Source organism: Buceros rhinoceros, unplaced genomic scaffold (genome assembly GCF_000710305.1).
Source record: "Buceros rhinoceros silvestris isolate BGI_N320 unplaced genomic scaffold, ASM71030v1 scaffold27646, whole genome shotgun sequence".
Classification (NCBI taxonomy): domain Eukaryota; kingdom Metazoa; phylum Chordata; class Aves; order Bucerotiformes; family Bucerotidae; genus Buceros; species Buceros rhinoceros.
Window position 1 is genome coordinate 1 of NW_010416206.1, and position 20,540 is coordinate 20,540.

Here is a 20,540-nt window from a genome sequence, read left to right on the forward strand (position 1 = left end):
TGCTCTGCTCCGCGCTCCCCTTCGTGAGGCAGCTGGAGAGCCGGAACCAGCGGTACCCCTGCGCCCTCAACACCCTGCACGTCGGAGGTCAGCCGCTGCCCGAGCTGCTCCGGGGCTGGGTGCGGGGTCTCTGGGGGGAGGCCGCGGAGCTTACCGGTACCGGGAGAACCCATCTTACTGCTGCGAGCGTGATGGACGCATCGTGGGCATCCCTAACTTAGCAGATCCAAATAAGAAACAGGCACCAGCCATTCTCTGTTGAAACCCTCATCAATTCTGCTTGAATCTTCATTACATTTAACACAAAACCAGGGCAACCCATACTGTATTACATTATTTTCTTTTTAAAATACATTTTCAAAGTATATTATTGTCCATATCCTCAAAATTGGCAAATAATGGGCACTACGTTAGAAATGATTCCCCCATGTACTCTCAACAGTGTGGTAATTAAATCAGTGCTTCTTAGCACTCACATTAAGTTGGTGCCAGGGGCTTTTATCACTTGATATAATGATCTTCAGAAAATACACTAGCAGCTCTGAAACACTTGGTTTTGTAGATTGTTACGTATTGTTCTTGTGACTCCTGCAGGTACAATAAGAACATGTCAGAAATTTCTAATTCAGTATAATAGACGACAGCTGCTGATGATGTTGCAAAACTGTACAGATGAAGGTGAGTTCCTCCAGCTGCTTTTCTAAAACACAGCCTCAATTCCTGGGGGTTTTGTAGTATATGCTGGGCTGCTTCTGAATTCTTGAGCTGAGAAATGTTCCTTTCTTTAGGAGCTGAGGATAGTTCAGTGTACGTGAAGAGATCAAGTAATGACCCTCTGTTGCTCTTTACTGCAGAGGAAAGACGGTGTATACAGAAGTCCTTGCTGAGCTGTTCCCTTACAGAAGAGCAGTCTCAAAGTGGAGATGAAGAAGATGATGGCAGCACAGAGACAGACTGAATGTTGTTACTGTTCACCTCTGTCCTGTACTTGTGTAATCAAGATGGTACCAGTTATCTTCAGCATCAAGCAAAGCAGGGGACAGAAAAAGCATCTGTTTAAATTTAGAATTGTTCTCTTATTCCAAGTGTTCTTAAATAAATTTAATACATAAAGACGTGGTTTCACTTAAGTATGTTACATGCCTGTTTCACTCCAGGAGTCAAAGCCACCTGTGCTCCTGAGTGTAGCAGCTCAATGTCATCTTCATGCTGAGGTAGAAGTGAGCTTTAGGCAGTTGACCTGAACAAGGAATGTAGTTACTCTGCTTCATTTCAGAAAAAAAACAAAAATCAACATCATACTGGCTTTTTACCTTATCTTTAAGTGCACTTGTTATCAGGAGCTATTAAAAGCACCAGCTGTGTGCGCAGCAGCAAAGCTGCTCAACTCCACCCAACCCATTAGAAAACTCATAGGTACAAGTACTGCTTAGATATTTATTAAGTTTAAACCAATCAGTTACAGGAAAGTGGCATTGCTGGTGTTACCTCTTGAATCCACAGGAAAACAAGATACAACTTGAAGACATTGTCCCTGGACTCTGCCCTTGCAGCAGGGACAGTCCTCCCTGCCTGGATCACTGCCCTCCTTCTACTGCCTGCGAGATGTGGAGGCGAGTTACACCAGCTCCAGCTATTCTGTCTCTCTTCCCAATGCAAAGAAAAGTTGTCTATAAATGTGTAGAGATAATAGAACACAACAGATACTGGTTAGACATTAACTCCTGTTCCATGGCTTAAAACTATTACAAACAGGAAACAATAGTTCTGTGGACACAGTTAACTGCATTCTTGAATCTTTCTTATTTAATTGCTTTCTCTGCCCTCACCAAATAATTTTCCCATGTGCACAGTGTGTTCCCACTTTCAGGCATCTTGTCTTAGTTGCTTTGCATTCTCTTAACAAGCCGTGATGTCTTTCCATCCAGTGTAGTTAATTGTAACCAAGCATGAAGTCCAGCTGCATTCAGAGAGTGTTTTGCAGGTGTTTCCTCCATCCTCCTCCAGCAGATGAAGCATTCTTTACCTCCCCCTTCCTTCTGGTTTAGAGCCACATACAGAGCTTTGTGAAGTATCATACTCTTTGGACTTGCTTCCCACACACACATGCTTAAGTGCCTTGAGGAAGCACTGGTACAGGGCAGAGCCTACTGCTTTGAAATCATCACCAGTGTTTTGTCAAACCTTTTAAACAGGCCCAACCAAAGACTTTACCAGTGGCATTTGAATACCAGCTCGGGGGTCTCAAACACACGGCTCCCTTGCTGAGACCGGTCAGTGTCAGAGCACACCAATTTTGCAAAGCCTGCGGAAACACAGGCAGACCACTGGTGTGAGTGGGGCTGAAGAGAAGACACTGTCCATCTCATGTTCTAAGTTAGGCGGTACTTTACACCAGCTCTCTGGTGCAAATTCAGAGTTGAACCTGTGACACTAAGCATTCCTGTGCTCCACGCTGATGCAGCAGTGCAGTTACAGCTCAGGAAGCGTGCAGTACTAAGTGCATGTGCATATGATTTATTGCAACTGTTGGCCTTGACTGGTACATTACACCTATAGTTCATTTTATTCAACAAAACCCACACCACTTAACTCATTAGCTCAAATCAAAATGCAAGCAGTGCACAAGAATGTGACCACCCAAGGAACGAGTGGGGAGGGGTCCAGAAGAGGCACGTTTATAGCCTGAGGTGCTTAGTGCAGATCAACTTACATCCCAGAACCAAGTGGATACAGACAGGCCTTTATCCCAGTACAAGAGACCCCAGTTGCATGCTGGGGGATAAAAGTTGTCTGCAGACTCCAGCTATCAGTTGTTCTTCCAATTCAAGAGCAGCCAGTGTCAAAACATCATTCAGGTGGTTACCAAGAGCCCTAGGGTGGAGTGTTTATTCTAGATGATCAGGTTACAAAGAATGTATAGCCAATGGCAAAAAAAAAAATTCAAAATTAGCAGCCTCACTCACCCACATTAAAACAGAATTGAACAACTGAGAGAAGCCAGGAGGTTCCTTCTACCACTAATGCCTGTACGCATTTTGAAATACACAAATTCATCAAGAGTCACTTCAAAACCGAGGAGCCAAGTTCCCCTTTGCACTCAACCTCAACTTTAAATCTTTCCAAGCCGGGAGAACAGGAGGAGGTCTTGCTCTTTCGAAAAGATATAGCAGCTAACACTCTAAAGCCAGGAAGCTCTTTTGCCCATTTCTAGTACAGCGGAAACCAGTTTCCCAAGAGAGTGGTTTGACAGCTTCACTGAAACAGCACTACTGCCACAGTTCCGATGGGCTTCTGCCCACGAACACTTCAAGGGGAATAAAGGCTCTCTGGCTCGCCTCTTCGGTAATACTGCAGTATTCTGGCAGGGCCACACAGCTCTCACGACTTCTATACCGCCTATTAGGCCAAAAGAACCGAGCTGGCACAGAGTAGAAGCCTTGGCCAATTTGCCTCTGGGTTGTTTCATTCAAAACTGCTTCAGTATAAAAACTGATGAAGCAGTTGAAATCGAATCTTACTTTGACATACACTGTCACGGTTTCCTCCTGAACCCCATAGAAGCCCTGGAAACACAAGTTTAGTCTGTTCAAATTTAAATACTTAAACTATAGCAGCAAAACAAAGCAAAATGAAAAGAAAACCAGGAGAGGAGACTTCTCTTGAATAGCAGAATCACTTTGTGTGAACAACAGAGGTGCTGAACAATAGCTTCTGCTTCTGTTTCTTTCTTTTCTTGCCTCCCTTTTCCTCTGTGAAGAATTAAAAGGACACTGTCATTCTTCTCATGGAAGAGGAACATCACACAGAAATGATAAATGTCTTCCCTAGCCTAAATGCCTTCTGCAGGTCTGTGATGCTTCCTATTAACTCACTGAGCACCAGGTTGTTTAGTCTAAAAAAAAAAATTACTGCAGACAAATGAAGGGAGACTCCATCACCTAACACCCACCTGTCAACATGCCTGTTTCTAAAGTTGCTGTTGCACCAGCAGATCCTAGGACTGTAAGCAATTCAGACAAACATCACATTCACCCACGTCCCCAAAACACTACAGCTGGAGCCGATACTCAATTTCACTGAAGCTCCCAGGCCCCCCCCATCCAACTCTCCCCATCATTCAGTGCAGTCTCCAAACAAGCCAGAGCTAAGCATCAGTACTGAGCATTATAAATTAGTTTTACCAGTCAGCATGTCAGTCAGACATCAGTCCCTCTCCGTTTGTTTCAGACTCCCCAATTTGAAATTTGAAATTTCATCTAGCAGTTACCTTGACATTTTGATCAAACTGAGGTGGTAGTCGAGCAGCTACGGTATGTTGAGTCTGAAAGTGCATAACCTCAACTTCCTTGAGATAAAGCTTCTATTAAGTTTCAGTAGAAACATGATTACCAAAAGCCATCTTTGCACTAGCAGGATTCTTTGGTAGTTGTAGACCTTCTCAGCTCCCTCTAAGAGAGCTGCTTTATGCTAACAGAAGCCCTAGTCAAGCTGTTCAGAATCCACAGCCTGACAATTTTCAGAACTGTTCCGCAGCCAATTTTTGGTCCTCAAAATTGCTGCTCTCACTTCTCCCAGAGGAAGAAGGGGAAAACTTTTCACGCCTTGCCCCCTGCCTTTTACCTGACAAATGATCAGCTGTGGAGGGTTTGTCCAGTTTCAGGAGGGCTGCCTCGATAGCTTGGCTGAAGGAATTCTGGAAGCTGGGCACAGGTATGCGGTCAGAGCTGTCACTTTCTCCATCGCTATCCACTGGCACAGGGAGTGCCAGAGCGTTCTCATCTGAAAGAGGGAATGGGCCTTGAGAGGCAGAAGTTTGGCACACAACTTTCGCAGTACAAATGTCCCTCCATACTCCAGATGTTTCTTGTGAAGCTAACAAGATTTCTTAGATTTAGATACACGATAAAGAACCTGAAGTAGCAATACCAAATTTTCTTACCTCTTGTCTTTGCAGCAGGTTTGGGCCATGTTTCTGGTTTTGCCTTTCCAACTCTCAACATCTATTAAAAAAATCATTAGATAGATATGATTAAATCCCCTGTACTAGAACAGTACTGCATATCCCCTAAGTGGCAAGAAAATCTAGGAAACTCTTCAAGCACTCAAACCCCATGTTATTTCCATAATATTTATCCCACATTGGGTTTATGGGGGAAGCAACCGTGTTCTCAGGCTAATCCCAAACTAAGACACAAGTAATTCAGACAAGATTTACTCTGCTTCATTGCTTACCTGGGCAAAGGAAGGGAAGGGAGACTCTTCTAAACTCCCACAGAGCAACGGGCTGACCTGGCTGGCAGCAGCTGATGGTGGAGCTGGAATAGACTCTACAGAGGAAGCAGCAGACAATTAAAGCCAGTTGCGTTCGGCAAAGAGACTCACTATGCTGCTTATCAGGATGAAACAGAAATAAAATTTTATTCTTTTATGTAAGTAACCATTTTCATCTCATCAGTTCCATCCATCAGTCACACAGTGGGACCTCTCAAATCTCCTCAGTCTTAAACATCCCTTAGAAAAAAGGTTAAATTTGGTGGGCTTTTTTTTTTTTGTGGTTTTGTTTTGGGGGTTTTGTTTGCTTATTTTGGGGTGTTGTGGGGTTTGTTTTGATGGGGTTTTCTTTTGGAGGGTTGTGGGTTTTTGTTTGGTTGCTTTTTGAGCAAAATATTTAAGAATTGTTTCTATTTAGTATTATAAACCACAAGATAAAACATTTCATAAAGCATCACTGGACAACAACCTGAGCGCTCGTCAACTATGCTTTATTTTAATATAACATGGTGGGGAAGACAGAGAGGGTAGAAAGAAAAAATGCCAGTAGTGTTTTCATGGCATACGCTCTTCACTTCCCTTTTGTGGGGATTTTCTTTTCTTTTTTCTGCCTCAGCAAAGATTTAAAAGAAGGGGTAACTACAGTGCAGATCTCATCACTGAAGTAAAGGTAGCAAAAAGCAGACAAAGGACCAGAATGTTTCTTAGCAGTGTCAGTCTTTTGTCTCTGATCTCACATACAGGAAATCTAAGAAAGAAGAAGTCTCTGGATCAGTGATAAGGAAGTTTTGCAGTAGATCCCAAATGAACGGTCAAGGTCTGGATGTGATGTGTTTTTCCAGATGCTCACCTGTCTGAAACACAGGGCTTCTGCCAAGAGGAGACAGACAGAAGCTCTGATGATCAATGCTGGTAGTTTCTCCAGGACAAGAGGTAAAAGCAGGAAACTGCTGCAGATTCTCTAAAGCAATATGGACCTCTGGATCTAGAAAGAGGTTTTAAATTAAAGCACTACACAATGTGGGGGAGGACTGTCAATATGCAAGTTGTTTCAGGAGTCTAGGAGGTGCCAACACAATTTTCTTTCCACCCTCTATTTTAGAGACCAGTACAAGCCCTGCTGCTGTATGGAAGCAGCTCCTAGGCATTTTTTTTTTCCTCCTTCATTTTTCACTCTATATCGTGATTACTATAGAAACAAAACCTAAGAATCCTGACAGCTATATGCACCATAGAGATAGCTGCACCCTCAGATGCCTTGTCTCTCCCAAAATGTGCAAGTATGCAGCAATTGCATAACATCATTTAACAGCCTGACTAAAACAGCTTATATTTCTCACTCTACAGACATTGTTTCTAATACCTTGTAACCATGTTCTAAGTACGCACTATAAACTAAAGGCCTTAGAGTTCATCCCATAGCTCAAGAAGCCAGCTCCACCACTAAAAATGTCTGGAAATCCACTGCTAATGCTCAATCATGACTTACATTTTCCCTGTTTCTTGTTTTCTTCTATCTCAATTCTGCGTTCACGTCGTCGTTCATCACGAGCTTTCTTCTGCCGTAGACGTTTCCTCTTTTCAAGGTCATCTAGGAGCAACGCACAGCATTGGATATCAGAAAAAACACACCAATATTTTAGCAGTGTTTCCTCCAGCTTTGAGAACAATGTATTCAGTTATAACACATTAACAACAAAATATGCTTACAAGCAACACATGCTCTTCCAAGCAGTCAGGCTCTTTTATTCTTTGTATAATTGTAGTCTATAAAACAGTGGATTGGGCTTGTTCTGTCTAGTAGCCAGACTGTGCAAGAGGAGTAAAGCTTCTATGTAAGGTCTCTTTTCTGCCATTAAGGGAGAAGAACAACTCCTCCTTCACCCTCATGGATACAGGACAGCGCCTACTAGAAAGGGAGTACCCACCTGAAAACAACTCTAAAGTCTCCTTAGAAATGATGGGTGGCTTCAGAGCCAGTTCACAAATGCTGAACTCACAGGTGAGAGGCAAGTGACAGAGGTAGCGATGACGCTGTCTTATATCCTGACAAAGAAAAAGCAGATCAATCATCACAACAAGGGCTAAAGGCTGCCATAGTGATGAATAGCTTATGGAGACCCAATGCCCACCATTCATCATAGCAAATGGAAAAATTGCAGCAGTAGCCAATAGTCACTTCATAAACTACAAACACGTGCAGGATACCCTGGGTCGGAACCAAACGCTCGAAGATCTCCACCAGCTACATCATAATCAGATTTGGATGCAGTTACTCCAGCTCGCTTATGATTTCTTTGTTGTTTCCTCTCTTCTCACTTGCATCACTGCAAAAAAAACTTCTACAATGCCAGTCTCATGATGCAGTTATTTTTGCACTAGACCGAATCTGCCTTGTATACTTAAATCATCTGGACCAATGACCACCACTTTGCTAGCCTGAAACAAGCCAAGTTTTGTATTTTCCCTTGCGGAACTGAAAATGTTGAAGACAATTCCCTGGAATCTCTGCATCCATTCTCACTTGAGCATATCCTTTCTTGAAGATTAATTAGGAATTCCATACAGCTGTTACTGAGCATGCCAATTCTTACAGATGTCTTTTATACAAGGTAGAGGAATTCAAGACCCATCCCCCCTTCCAGAACTTCAGCGCCTTAAGCACTTCCACTCTCTCTCAAACACTGAAGTTTCTTACCATTCTCTTTATTTTTGTAACATCCCACCTCTACCCTTGATGCTCAGAAACAACTGTTTCTTCAAGTCAGAGACAGAACACTTCTTCAGGCTAAGATGATAATCTGTCTAGTTCAGGGTTTCAAGATTCCATCTTACATGGAAAAGAATTTACTTTTAAGACAGCTTTAACAACAAACCAATCTTAAGCTTGCAATTCTCTTACTCCTAGAGCTTCCTACCTTCTAGGAAGAAAAGCTAGACTGCAGCCTACTTATCCAAAGCAAACCAAGGTACTGCACCTGACACAGATGCCCTTCACAGATCAGCGGGGCCCACCCATTCGTAGTTGTTGTTTCTTATTACTGAACAGAAACAAGCCTCATCTGTCAGCTACAATGATCAACCTGCTAAAACAAGGGCCCTTAATTAATAAGATGAAGTAACTACCTCTGTCATTGAGTAACCGGTTGTCTCCACTACAGCTGCAGTTATCTTCTCTGGGCTCTTCTCCAAGCTGCCGTATTCACGAACAAGACATCGAACGTTCACAGGGTGAAGATACATACACTGTCCATCCTCCGCTGTAAGATAAAATAACATCACTTGTTCTTTGCCTGTTAATTTTCAATACCTCATTACACCTCAGTACATTCTCCAGTAATGAAATTAAATCTTCTTTCTGTGTTTCTGTGGGACTTTTATTTCATAGGGCTTAGCTGCATCTAATGAAGTGACAAATGTCTTCCTCAAGAAGGATCGCAAAGGAGGCACCTCTGCCCCATATGATTCCACCCATATGATTGCACTGACCTTGATAAAAGTAGTAAAAAGGAGAGTTGCTAAGATGCCCACTGCTAATGGTATCTTTAGATTCTTGGCAGCTCGTTTCAGCTGGATTTGGTTCTTCTATAGTGTTCATATCAGGTTCCCCTACGGTGTCCACTTCAGGTACCTCCTCTTCATCCAGCACTGCCTCTTCTGCTTCCACAGGAGGCGAGAAAGAACTTGCCAGATCAGAGCAAGGCTCCACAAGCTCCTCATCAAATGCAGAGAGATATTCCACATCACACTACCACAGCAGAGAGCATACAGTTAGTACCGCATCACCTCCTTCAAAAACCATCTCTGCAAAAATCTTTGGCATCAGTTCACCACACAGGCAGCGTAAAGCGGCAGAATTAAGCATTAACAAGATCTGCCAGAGCAGAGTTGTCACCCACCTTTTTCCCTGGGGAAGCTGCAGGCTCCACAGCTTTGGAGCTTTCTAGGACCAATTCTTCCACCGCTGCACTGATTCCAGTGATGCCATTGTTTTTATCCTGGTCGGCAGACAGTGCTGTTTCTCGCTCCTACAGGTGACCCAAAGAGAAAGCAAGTTTCAGTTTCCTATTTAAGCCAGCAGACTATCACCAGTCATTTTTAGCCTTGTCCTGTATTTCAGGTTTTCACAGATCTCATCTGTGACAAGGAGTGACCCTTGAAGAGAGGTCCTCTCCTTGTTACTGGAAAGACTGTAGGACGCCTGAAGGCTTTGGAAAGGCATATCCTACAGGTTTGCTCATACCTGCCCTGTAGTTATCCCAGAAAATTCTGGGCCTGAAAGGGAAACATATCTTCCCTTGCAAGCAGAACTCCTTTACATTTATAGAAGAAACACCATTCAGTAAAAAGCATTCTGTTACCTTGAACATCGCATCAGATAGCTGGGTCCAAAGGCCACAGTCTCCTCCAGTATGTATAATGCCATTCTAGCAGCAAACATCACCTCCTTGCTAGCACATACATCGTGGAGTTATCACACACAAGCACTTACACAGCAGAACACAGATGCTCAACACTCAGCATACTCTTAAAAGAAAAGTTACACTAAAAGCCTCCAAAGAGGTTCTCACCTTCAGTTCCTGGATAGCCGCCTCAATAAAGCAAGCCTCTGGGGTGTGTTTCTCTTCCTCATACTGTTTTAGTAACGCCGCTTTCTCCTCTAGAATCACCAGCTGCAAGACCTGCTCCCTGGATGCCAGAAGCAGCTTCGAGTACTGACTGTGCTGGTCATCTGACAAGAAAGAGCACCAACTCATTAATAACCACATGTAGAGGCACCAGTTTGGACTGCCGTTTCTTTTAAAGTTTTGTTACTGCTCAATTCTGTGAGTTAATCCACCCCAGGGCAGATGATACTTAGCAAGACTTTGATACAGACCCTGCATATTACCATTATATCATTGATGACACAAACTGGTGCCACATACCTGCTCTGCTACCCACATCTCCCCTACACAGCAGTTTATCTGCCACTTCACCACTCAGAAGTGGCAGATACACATCAAAAAAAAACCCCACAAACAAACACTTCTATGCTGTGGAAGCATCACCTTTGAGAAGCTTTGGGTAGTCAAAACTTCCTGATATGATGCAGTCTGCAGCTCTCTCCTCTTCTCTATATACTCAAAAATACTGCAACTAGAAAGTTCTACAAAAATCACCTCTGTTTTGACTCAGACTAGTTCATAAGCCCACACGTATTAAAACATGTACACAACATTATTACAAGGTTTCTACAAGCAGCACAGCAGGAGTAGCAAGCTGAAGAATTGCAGGTTTAGCAAAAAGTAGTCATCTTTGTTACTAGAGTTTATCCTAACTACAACCTTCGCAGACACCACAGCCAGCATACTAGTACAGTCCCCGCATTCACTGTTACCCAAAAGGTCCAACCTTGCCTACGGAACACCAAGTTAATGCTGAATTTCCTGGGTTCAGAATAATCTCCAATCCCATATTTGTTCTTTTGTTTGTTTTATTAAAGGATTTAAAGTCCTGTACTTTCAAATACTGAGAAACATGCAAGCACACACTCTGCTTGCTGCATACCCTGCATGCTGGATACCCATCACGTGTTAGGAGACTTGGCTTTCTACAGAGCACTTAAATGCACACAGCCCTTCGTAAGTGTGACTGCAAGATGAACTGAGCCAAGACAGCCCACAAAACAGCAATGTCAAGCAGAATTATTTCTTTAGTCACAAAATTTTTGTGATACTAACATAAGATGATGATGTGTTAGTCACATTTCTTGATGGGAGAAAACCAAAGAAGTCAGGCAACAGATGTTTGGAATAGGTTTGCAATAATTTTCATTATTTTCCCATATCACAGGTTTTAGTTGGTAAGTGAAGGTGGTGAAAACCTTGTTGAAGATTACAGCCTCAAAATAGTCTAGACACACAGACAGGTTTTTTTGCTAAGCTGTATAATAAGGAGCCAGAAGGAAAAAAGTTAAGAACCCTGAAGAGCCACCAAAAGCAGCCAGAGTCGCACCAATGACTGTACGACACAAACCACAAACCAATACCAGCGACTGAGAAGGCAGGAGTCTGCAGTGCAGTAACTTGAAGGGAAACAGCACGCAAGCTAAAGCCTTACAAAAACCTAAGTGGTAGAAAGCTTATTATTAATACGTGGTGATTAAGGTGTTCAGCTGCTAAAACACATGTTCTGCCGTCTGGTTTATTTTAAGGTGGCAGCCTGGCATTGCCACGGTAAATCCTCTCTGCACGAGCCCTACTCACAATCGGAAGCAGGATGGCAAGCACTAGTACCCAGGTACACTCACCTCCGATGTAAACAGGCTGCACCACATTCATCCACTGAGATTTGGGCAGTGCTATCAGAACACCTTTTTCCCTTCTCATAAGTTGCATTGTGATGACATCACCAATTGCATACTGACGTGTTTCCATAGAAACAACACTGCAATGTAAGGAGGAGGTTAGTAGCATAAAAGTAACATTTCACAAAAATACATCATTTAATAAATATCAAATCTCACCTCTTGAGATCCTTCTTGTGAACAGAGCCGTAACAAATAGGACATTTACTCCAGGTCTTTTCACTCAAGGAGAGATAGTGAAGGATACATGCCCAACAAAAGATATGCCCACAGCGGGTGATCTTCGCTGCGGTTGGTGGGTACAGACATATCGGGCAAGAGGGCACTTCATGGCTACAGATTCGCTGAAATGGCACACGAGAAGAATAGTACAAGTTTTAGGCTTGGAAATCATCTCCTGTGCCACAGAATAAGCCACCTATAAGATCTACTCTAACATACTAACATTCCAGCTCTTTAGGCTCTCCTTAATTTACCAAGAAATTAAGTACACTGCAAACCAAGTAACACCTTCAGACCACACGCGGAATAACACTCAAAGCCACCCATCTGGTACTGCTACTCTAATGACATTTTAAAAAGTGACTCTTCTCATGTTTCCCCTCATGTACTCATCATCTCTAAGAGTTAGAAGCATCTTCGTCATCTGAATTCAGACACGGAGAAGAGAGCAAATGAGCTGTCACCTCAACTACACAAGCAGACTTGTGCAGCCCTGCTTAACTGTGAGACTGAACTTACCTACTTCCATGAACATGTTACTTTAGTCAGACAGTTTCTGAGCATCTGTACGTTGCAGACACAAAACTGCTGAGCAAGTACCTACATTTTTCAGCTCTCTTGAAGCATCAGGTAATAGCAAGCCTAGCTCCTTTTCAGGTACACCATACACCTAGACTAGTCTTGGCAGACAGTAAGTTTCTGCTTGAGGCAACCCAAAGTTCTGACCATAACTCTCAAGAGATTTTCCATTTTGTTGATAGGCAAGATGGGCCACCTATGCACAGAATAATTCTTCAAAATTCTCACTCTAGTCCTCTTCCATGGACTCATGCCCAAGTTTTCTGTTAATATCTCAATCACAAGGACTCTGTCTACAGAATGTCAGATACTATTTTTGATGAGCTCCCATCTGCGAAAGCAAGAAGAAGCTGCTAATTTTCCTAATAGATTTTAGCACTTCTCTTTTCCTGTCATGAAAGTATTTCATAATATATTCCATGACAGATCTTTCCCAGTATTGTGGGAGTGACAGAAGAGGACTCAAGCAAAAACAGCTGAGTTTTACGTAACATCACAGAGATAAAGAGGCAGTTAAAGACAGGTTGAACTGCTTAAGAAGGAAAAAAAAAAAAAAAATCTAGCCCATCACAACTGACCACTTGCTCCACAAAGTCCCAGTTGACCAAGGTATCTGGATCAGCAAAGTGGACTGTGTAGTCCTGTTCTTCAGAGACAACAAACTGGCAGCTGGGGAAAGGCAAAGAGACAGATGATCCACTCAGTTGTTTCTAAAAATTCTTTTGAGAACTATCCTATAGGATTCTGTGAGCTTCTTCCTCGCCCCGCAGAAAACTGCTGGACGCAGCCAGTAACTCCTACCAGCAAAATCTGAAAGAGTTTAATTCACAAAGAGATTTCCAGAATACAGGTGTGTCTAGTTTCAGTTAGACACAGTGTCATGTAGTAACTACAGAAAGAGCCAGGCAGAGTGGTTTTCCAGAAGCTCGTAAGAAACAGCCAGCTCCATCGGGGAGCTATTAAAAAAACAAGGAATCCACAAATGGAAAAAATATGCTCACCAGATTTTGAACTACTGGGGCTCCTGCAAACAGACCTCACTACAATAAGCCACAAAACAACAGGGAAAAATCAGACGCTGAAAAGGCTGAAAATAGTTTTTGTCTTTAACATGATCAGGTACAGGGAGTTTAAAAACCAAGACCCACATGAGTAATTGCTTATGGGACTTATAAATTCAGATTTAGCTTTGATCCAACAACTCCTACCCCCACCATCTCAACATATTATTCTTTGGAAAAAACAATTATCTTCTGTAAGGGAGCTACATCAGTCTTCACAAATGGAGTGTTGAATTCCACAAATAATGCTAGAAGATTAGAGCAGAAGACCAACTGCTTTGCATCTAAATGACTAACTCCACCGGACACCTTGTAAATAGGTACAGAATACAACCTGATATATTTTTATCCCTTTTTAAGCATAGTTGTTACCACTAAAAACACTACAGAGAGATAACTTCACACTGGAAAACAAAATACAAGTAGTCAAGGTCAAAGACAATTCTGTGGCTGATCATCCCTCACAGCTCTGTCTCTGTAGAAGTCTAAGAGCCCTGCTGATCTTCCACTCACTTGGCCTGTAGGAAGAGCTCCTTGTTGAATGGCTTATGTCCCCACTTGTTCCTTTTCCCCCAGTTGCCATGTCCATTCCCATCAAAATGGCCTGCTTGGCCACGGGGTTCAAAAGTGAAGTTCAGTAAATGGTTCAAATTAATCTTCTTGGGACCAGAGAATTGGGCAGGGCTGAACTCTGCCCGCTGAGCCTCTGCTACCTAAGAGACAACAGCATTTGTTAGAACTTGCTAAAATTTACTGCAAAAGCATCAGTACAAGGTGATCCTCGGACCCCAGCAGTGATTACATACACAATAGGCAGCATGCACTCACTCACCTTCTCCCATTCCGGTTCTCTAAATCAGCATTACAACTGCATGAGATCCTGAAAGTTAGAACTGAGCGGGCTTATCCCACACCGATCAAAAGGAGGCGAGCGTAAAAAAAACCACAGAAGGACAAGTAAAAGCTGGCAAAATCTAGCAGTCCAGGTTAGTAACAGACAAAAGTTGTCCAAACCCTGGCAATATTCTTTCAGACAGCCACTAATACAGCCTGATTCCTATTTGCACAGGTTGTACTTGTTTTGCTTAGTTTTCATATAATGAAGCAAAGCGTGAGAATTCAGAGACAACAAGTGAGTTTTGACAGAGTAAACAATTTAGGTAAGCAGTGTTGCTCATCCACTACAACTGAAAAATCAGAATATTAATGAAAACCCATGAACAGTCTACAGTATTTAGACCCACATCAGCATAAAAGCCTCAGTTTGGTTTTACTCCATTTTGATGTCACCAAGGCTGATACAATTACTTTCCCAATACCACTATCACGTGCAAATTTGTACACTGAAGCAGTTAGACACGATCGCCTCAGACTTAAAAGCTAGAAACTGTGTCGCTAGCTACATTCATGAAGGACCTCTGGTTCATGAGACACGTTCAGGCCCTGTCTAGGTACCCGTTCCTCAGACAGTATTTTTTTTTGCCAGTCTCTCAGAGCAGACAGCACTCCTCTTCTGTGGTTGCCAAGTTGTTCTGCTCACTCTCACTCTGGCATCTCAACGATGTTAGCACCTCTTATCGCTCCTTGCCTTCACAGCCCAGGAGCTGAACAGAGAGACCTATCTAGGCAGGTCAGAGTGATCCTCTCGTCCCAAGAAAGAAGGCCTTGGAGGCACGGCATTACAATTCTCACCTCATCTCGTCTTCCACCATTAGAAGAGCTAAAAAGTTTGCCACTTCCGCCACTACCTCCCCTTTGAGGGGGCATCTTGTTAAAAGCTTTGCTTTTCTGTGAATAGGAGCGACGGGACTGACTGGAAAAGTTCTCATTTTTTGAGTATGAAGTTTCTCTTTTACGATAACAACGCTGTTTGGATCCACTCGCATTCTTTCCATCTGAAAGAAAAAAAATCAAGAATCAGATGGGCAGTCTCAAGAGTCGTCCACATGTTAAAAAGCTGGCGTTTATCAGGACATCGACCCCCTCTCCCCAGAAACTCAAACCACTTAATTCCAACACTGCCCAAAGAACTGGTCAAAGAGCATAGAAGGAGGATGTATTTGCGGTGCTTTACCTTTTATTAGAATGGTTGCATTTGCTTTATCTAGATATAATTGCCAACACCAGATGTTAGCATGCGTCCTGGTACATTAAGTGATAATGACCAACACCACATCTTCATGCTCCATTACAAAAATCAACAACAACTAGTTCATTTTTTCATTCTATTTTCTGAAAACACAGAATTTATCATGTATTGTTCCCTCATATAAATGCACTGCTGCCTGCATTTGTCCTGAGGTTTCCTACTTTGCAAGAACCCATTCCTTGCTTTCACTCAGTTCCACTCCCAATGATTAAAAGTCCTCAACAGATCTAATTCGGTTTTTAAAATACCCTTTTCTTTCACGAGGCAAACAAACTCTTATTGATCTCGAAGCCCAAACCCAATGCTTTGGCCTTGCAGGGCACATACCTAGCAACTAAGTACTAAGTCCACCAACCTATGCAACAAGAGCTGTTTGCTCGAAAGTGCACTGTGAGCACACCGCCGACCCTACTGCAGGACACAGCGGTGAAAGCACGAAGCAAAATACTGCAAAACAAAGCTCACAAGAGCAGGAAAATACCAGTCAGGCTCTTGAAAGGAGTCTCCTGTGTCTAAACAGCTGCTTCATTAGATTGCTAGAACATAAAATTAATACTGTTAAGGTATTTCTAGCAGTCCTAACACAAGACCAGAGTTGCCCCAAGGACACTCAGACTCCTTCCCTGTCACTTAACCTACCATTTCCACCCACTGCCCTAGTTTTATCTGTAGAAGAGTTATGTTGGCACACTCCAACATAGTAAAACTCCACAGGCCCAGTGAGATGTCTATCCACACCAGCCAGCCGCAAGATCACTTTGGATACTCAGTAAGCGTTTCGCAAACAGCAGATCCTATTAATTTCCCTTTTCCCACTCTGTAGTCCTCCCCCCGCCTTCATATAAATCTTATGTGGTAAGCAAACATGCTGCTGTGATTCGAGATCGGGTTTCTCATATGGACAGTTTTCATTAGCAATGCCTCCAGTTTTCCCCTTCCCTGACACCACCTCCAATCTACCCAAGCATTTAAAACAGCTGGAATGGGATCATTCACACAAATATCCCTTTCTTGTTATTTTTTGTTTTCTCTGCCCCCTGCACCCCCAAAGAGGGGGGCAGTGGATAGGAAGATCCGTGTGTTATTGTACTTTACCAAGGATTTGACTACTTAAGAATAAGTAATAAAAGTGGCTTGACAGTTTGTAGTGCTCTGCTGTTTCTTGCACACGGCAGACTTTAGTCTTTGCCTGCAAATACAGCTATAGAAGTAAAAGGACACTGTCATTACTTTCACATGAAGTGACAGGGACATTTTACAGACAAACTGTTGCTGGAACCAGTCATTCACTCCGCTATTGAAAAGACTGACCCTTTAACTCAGAATTAAACCAGCTCCGTTGGAACCACAGGTGTGTAACTCAAACACAGGCTTGCATAGCTTGCAGTGCTGTAACACACGTCAGGCTAAAAAGATGTGGGTTGAGCATTATCAGGAAAAAAACACTCCAGAAGCTGCCAAGTACTGAGGGTGTGACCAGGTCTGGCTGAATGATTATTTAGATAAACCTTTTTTGAGAGTGTTTTTAGGGAAGAGGCTATAATCAATGCCACTGAGTCTCTGGTGAAAAATTAAGTCAATTTCAGGATGTTTGGATAATTACTCCAGTAGTTCAGGAGCAGAGCTTGTTGCTTGAGAGCTCAACCACCTCTCAAATCTGCAGTTTCAGCGGACGCGCTAGAGGGGCACATGCCTATATGTCTATAGCAACTTTGCAGTTTCTTTGCAATCACCAAGTGGGGAAAAGAAACAATTCAAGAGCATAAGCTCAGTCTACTGTCTCTACGAAGTCCAGGAACAGCTTGTACCTGCAGCTGACAGAAGAACTTCCTACCGCTTATTAGTTTTAATTGTTAGTTGCCATCAAATTTGTCATTCGTCTGGTTTACACACATTCCAGTCATACTATAAATCCTTTCAGACCAACTCCTAGAGCCTTTGGGAGTCATAATGACTCTCAGACTTTATAGGAAATTCCTCTCCACCTGTGCCTTTTTTTAGGAAGGACCTTACAACAGTCTAACGTGCTTCAAACCTGATTTTAGTGATTCCGAGTTCCCTCAAATGACTACCCTGGTCCATCAGAGTAGTAATGAAATTAGTCAACAGAAAAACAAAGGTTTGGGCTATGCATTTGTAAACCGGGACATCCCTCCTCCACCCCAAAGCTAAGCAATGCTGGTCCTTTCCAGCGTGTCACTTGTCATGGAGCTCTCTGCTTTGTCTCATCCCGCCTTGCATTCCCCTGAAGAGCGAGGCAGGACAGGGCAATCTGCACGCATGCAGGGAGGAAAGTGGAAGATTCTCACAGCCATCCTTTCTTGTTAGATTCCTGGTTGAGGTAGCATAGGTGTGGATTTGGGAGTTTCTTTCTTCTCTTCTTGGCAAATTAGCAATAGCAACAGCAATAATGCTGGTGAGGTATTTACTCTTTACTCAGGTCCTCAGTCCTTTTGCTGTTCTCACAAGATCTAACCTATAATAAATATATCTACCCATCCACACTCCAACAGAGCAGATTTACAAAAAATACTGTCTGTAATTTTATAAAACCAGCAGCAAAGCCGTTCTTGCCTTTTGAAGCAAGCCCTGACATCTGTGGTTTCTACTGCTTCATGCCATGTCCTCTTCAAGAGCTTCTATCTCCAAAGGTCCAGACAGAGGAGATCAAGTTCACAGGACTAAAAGCAGCTCTAAGCGACCACTTCAGCCCTGGAGTTGCAGGACTGGTTTGCTACCGGGGTGAGGACTGCAGTTTCCTTCCATCTTTGTTTGCCTCTTGTTGCGGCTGAGCCGCACTGAAGCCAATCATATTTCATAAGCGGTTGGGGTGGTGGATCACACTTAAGCCACAGGGTGATTTCATGAAAACACGACTGAAGCTATTGCTGCTGCTAAGGCAAACATCCCAGTGAGCAAGAGGTGACTGAGCAGTCACGCACCCCAGCTAACCAGGCTCACCGTGTAATAATAAGGCCCAGGAATGTTTCTGAGAACTCATGTTCATCAGGTCTCGAGGACTGCAAAGAAACCCAACTGCCTATTTTCCTTAGCTACTTTATTCCATCTTAATGGAATGTGACTCCTGTTCGTGCACTAATGTAATCCAGAGAGACTTTTCTGCTGGAAATTTATGAGTTTAATTTTCTCAGGACAAGTTTGAAAAATAGGTGGAATCCAAATTCCACAAGTACAAGAGCTTACAGTATTCTACTTAGCCTACTTCGAGCTGTGCTGCAAGTCAAACCGGAGAAGCTACTGCAAAGTTTTACAAACATCCACCTCATTTCTTCTGCTGGATCACAGCGAGTAACTCTGAAAAGCATCTAAATGGCAAGAGCTTGACTAGACTCAAACCCAGTGACCATCGGTGCAGAAGTCACTTATGCAATAAAAGGTGAGCAATTTGGGTGGACCACATAAGCTACATGTAGAATGATAAGGAACTCCAGAAAAAAATTCCTGTATGGTGACACACCAGTGTCTTCTGTGCAACTGCTACCAAAACACAGCCACAACTTAACACAGCTGCATTCTGTATGTTGGTCCTGTGGCTGTTTGTCTAGCATTAAATAAGGGCCTGAAAAACAACAACAGGAGCTAGGGATAATAGGACTCTCACAACAAATCCTGCTGCTGATGCAAAAACCCTTTGCAAATCAGTTAGGAGTTCTTCCTGAAATGACTGTCTAAAAAGTTCTTCCTAAAGAGACTTTCACATATTTGAATTTGAAGTTAAAACTTAACTATAATCACAGTGACATGAAAACTCGGGGAGCTGTGGGTGAGCCACGTCCCATGTCACTCACTCCAGTCTCTCTTGTGGAATATCAGCTAAGACACACGAATAGCTGGTAATACCTGGTTACTGGGATCTGAGTGCACTTAGAAAGTCCAAAAAGGAGTCAACACCTTGAAGACACTCATTGTGTTAACCCAATACACTGCTGCTTTCTCAAAGACCTGAAGTAATACAGCTGAAACAAACCCACTGAGGAGGAAGGAAATTAGCACAGCGATGGTGGTGTAGCAACCTGTTGACACTCTCACATGTACTTCCAGGACTAAAGCCACTAATTTTATACACTACTGCCCCATTTCTAGGTTTCAGAAAAAAAATGCAAGGGCACCAGGAACACTCTGCTCCCAAGAAAGTTTAGGGAACTGGAGGCAGGTTAGGTCTTACTTTGGCAAGACAGGTGACAGGAACCATAATGGCTCCTCACAAACTGTTATGTCAGCAAAACCAGCTGATGAGCAAACAAGATGTAACTAACCCTGAGCTCCTCCAAAGTAGGTTACTGAGATTCCGCTGGTAAGGGGCATGCTGTATATCGATACAAGACCTCCTGAAAGTTAAGAGTTCTCTTAACAGGCACTGACAAGGGTATGTTCTTACTATAAAACCAGAGCTTTGGCTCTCAAGCCGATTAGTCTAATGCTAATGGAGATAAAGCATTAATCCTTAAACGAAGAAGAGAGTAGGAACTGCAGCTCACTAAATAGTGAACAGAGCCGGAAGAGGAAGGAAAAAGAAAGGAAAAACAAGCAGCGATCTGAAGCGAAGCCTTCCAAAACCCAGCTGAGAGAGAACCCAACACGAAGAAGTTCGGCTTCACCCCAAACCCAACCTGGCACGAGGCCGTTGGCCCCCGCAGCCCCACGCTGCTCAGTCGCTCCCGGTTACCCGTGTCTCCCTCCCACCGCTTCAGACCCACCAACGAGAGAGAGTCGGCGGAGGAGCCATCGCTCAGGGCCTGAAACCCCCGGGACTCCCGCTCCGCGGCCAGACACCACCCCCGGCTGCCCCTGCGCCCACAGCGCCCGGGCCCACTCCTCCGGCTCCGCTACCCCCGTCCCGGCTCTTACCGCCTTTGGGCTTAGATTCCCCCGCGGCGGGCCCGAC

At 43.4% G+C, this 20,540-nt stretch overlaps 2 protein-coding genes across 2 annotated transcripts; one reads left to right on the plus strand and one right to left on the minus strand.

Annotated features, from left to right (window-relative positions):
- Positions 1–8: 8 nt before the first annotated feature.
- POP5 (processing of precursor 5, ribonuclease P/MRP subunit (S. cerevisiae)) lies at positions 9–958 on the plus strand (the record flags this gene model as incomplete). Its single annotated transcript, XM_010137734.1, has 3 exons — positions 9–87; positions 595–678; positions 855–958. Coding segments are annotated over 3 exons (267 nt in total), but the record flags the coding sequence as incomplete, so codon positions are not given.
- Positions 959–3,675: 2,717 nt separating this feature from the next.
- RNF10 (ring finger protein 10) lies at positions 3,676–20,532 on the minus strand. Its single transcript, XM_010137735.1, has 17 exons — positions 20,504–20,532; positions 15,178–15,380; positions 13,999–14,198; positions 13,003–13,093; positions 11,783–11,967; positions 11,567–11,703; positions 9,846–10,006; positions 9,174–9,302; positions 8,764–9,022; positions 8,401–8,534; positions 7,203–7,320; positions 6,764–6,865; positions 6,125–6,259; positions 5,236–5,330; positions 4,943–5,003; positions 4,624–4,782; positions 3,676–3,752 (listed from the first exon to the last, which is right to left on the minus strand). Exons 2-17 carry the CDS (start codon positions 15,250–15,252, stop codon positions 3,676–3,678), a joined length of 2,118 nt encoding a protein of 705 aa, XP_010136037.1. The 5' UTR covers positions 15,253–15,380; positions 20,504–20,532.
- Positions 20,533–20,540: the final 8 nt, after the last annotated feature.

Excerpts from the sequence above, each read along its gene's own strand:
- RNF10 (XM_010137735.1), bottom strand. The coding sequence starts at position 15,252 with ATGCCCCCTCAAAGGGGAGGTAGTGGCGGAAGTGGCAAACTTTTTAGC. Across the intron at positions 10,007-11,566 it reads GCAGCCTGTTTACATCGGAG|ATGACCAGCACAGTCAGTAC; the intron begins GTGAGTGTACCT and ends CTTTCTTGTCAG. Across the intron at positions 9,023-9,173 it reads CAGCTTCCCCAGGGAAAAAG|TGTGATGTGGAATATCTCTC; the intron begins GTGGGTGACAAC and ends CTGCTGTGGTAG.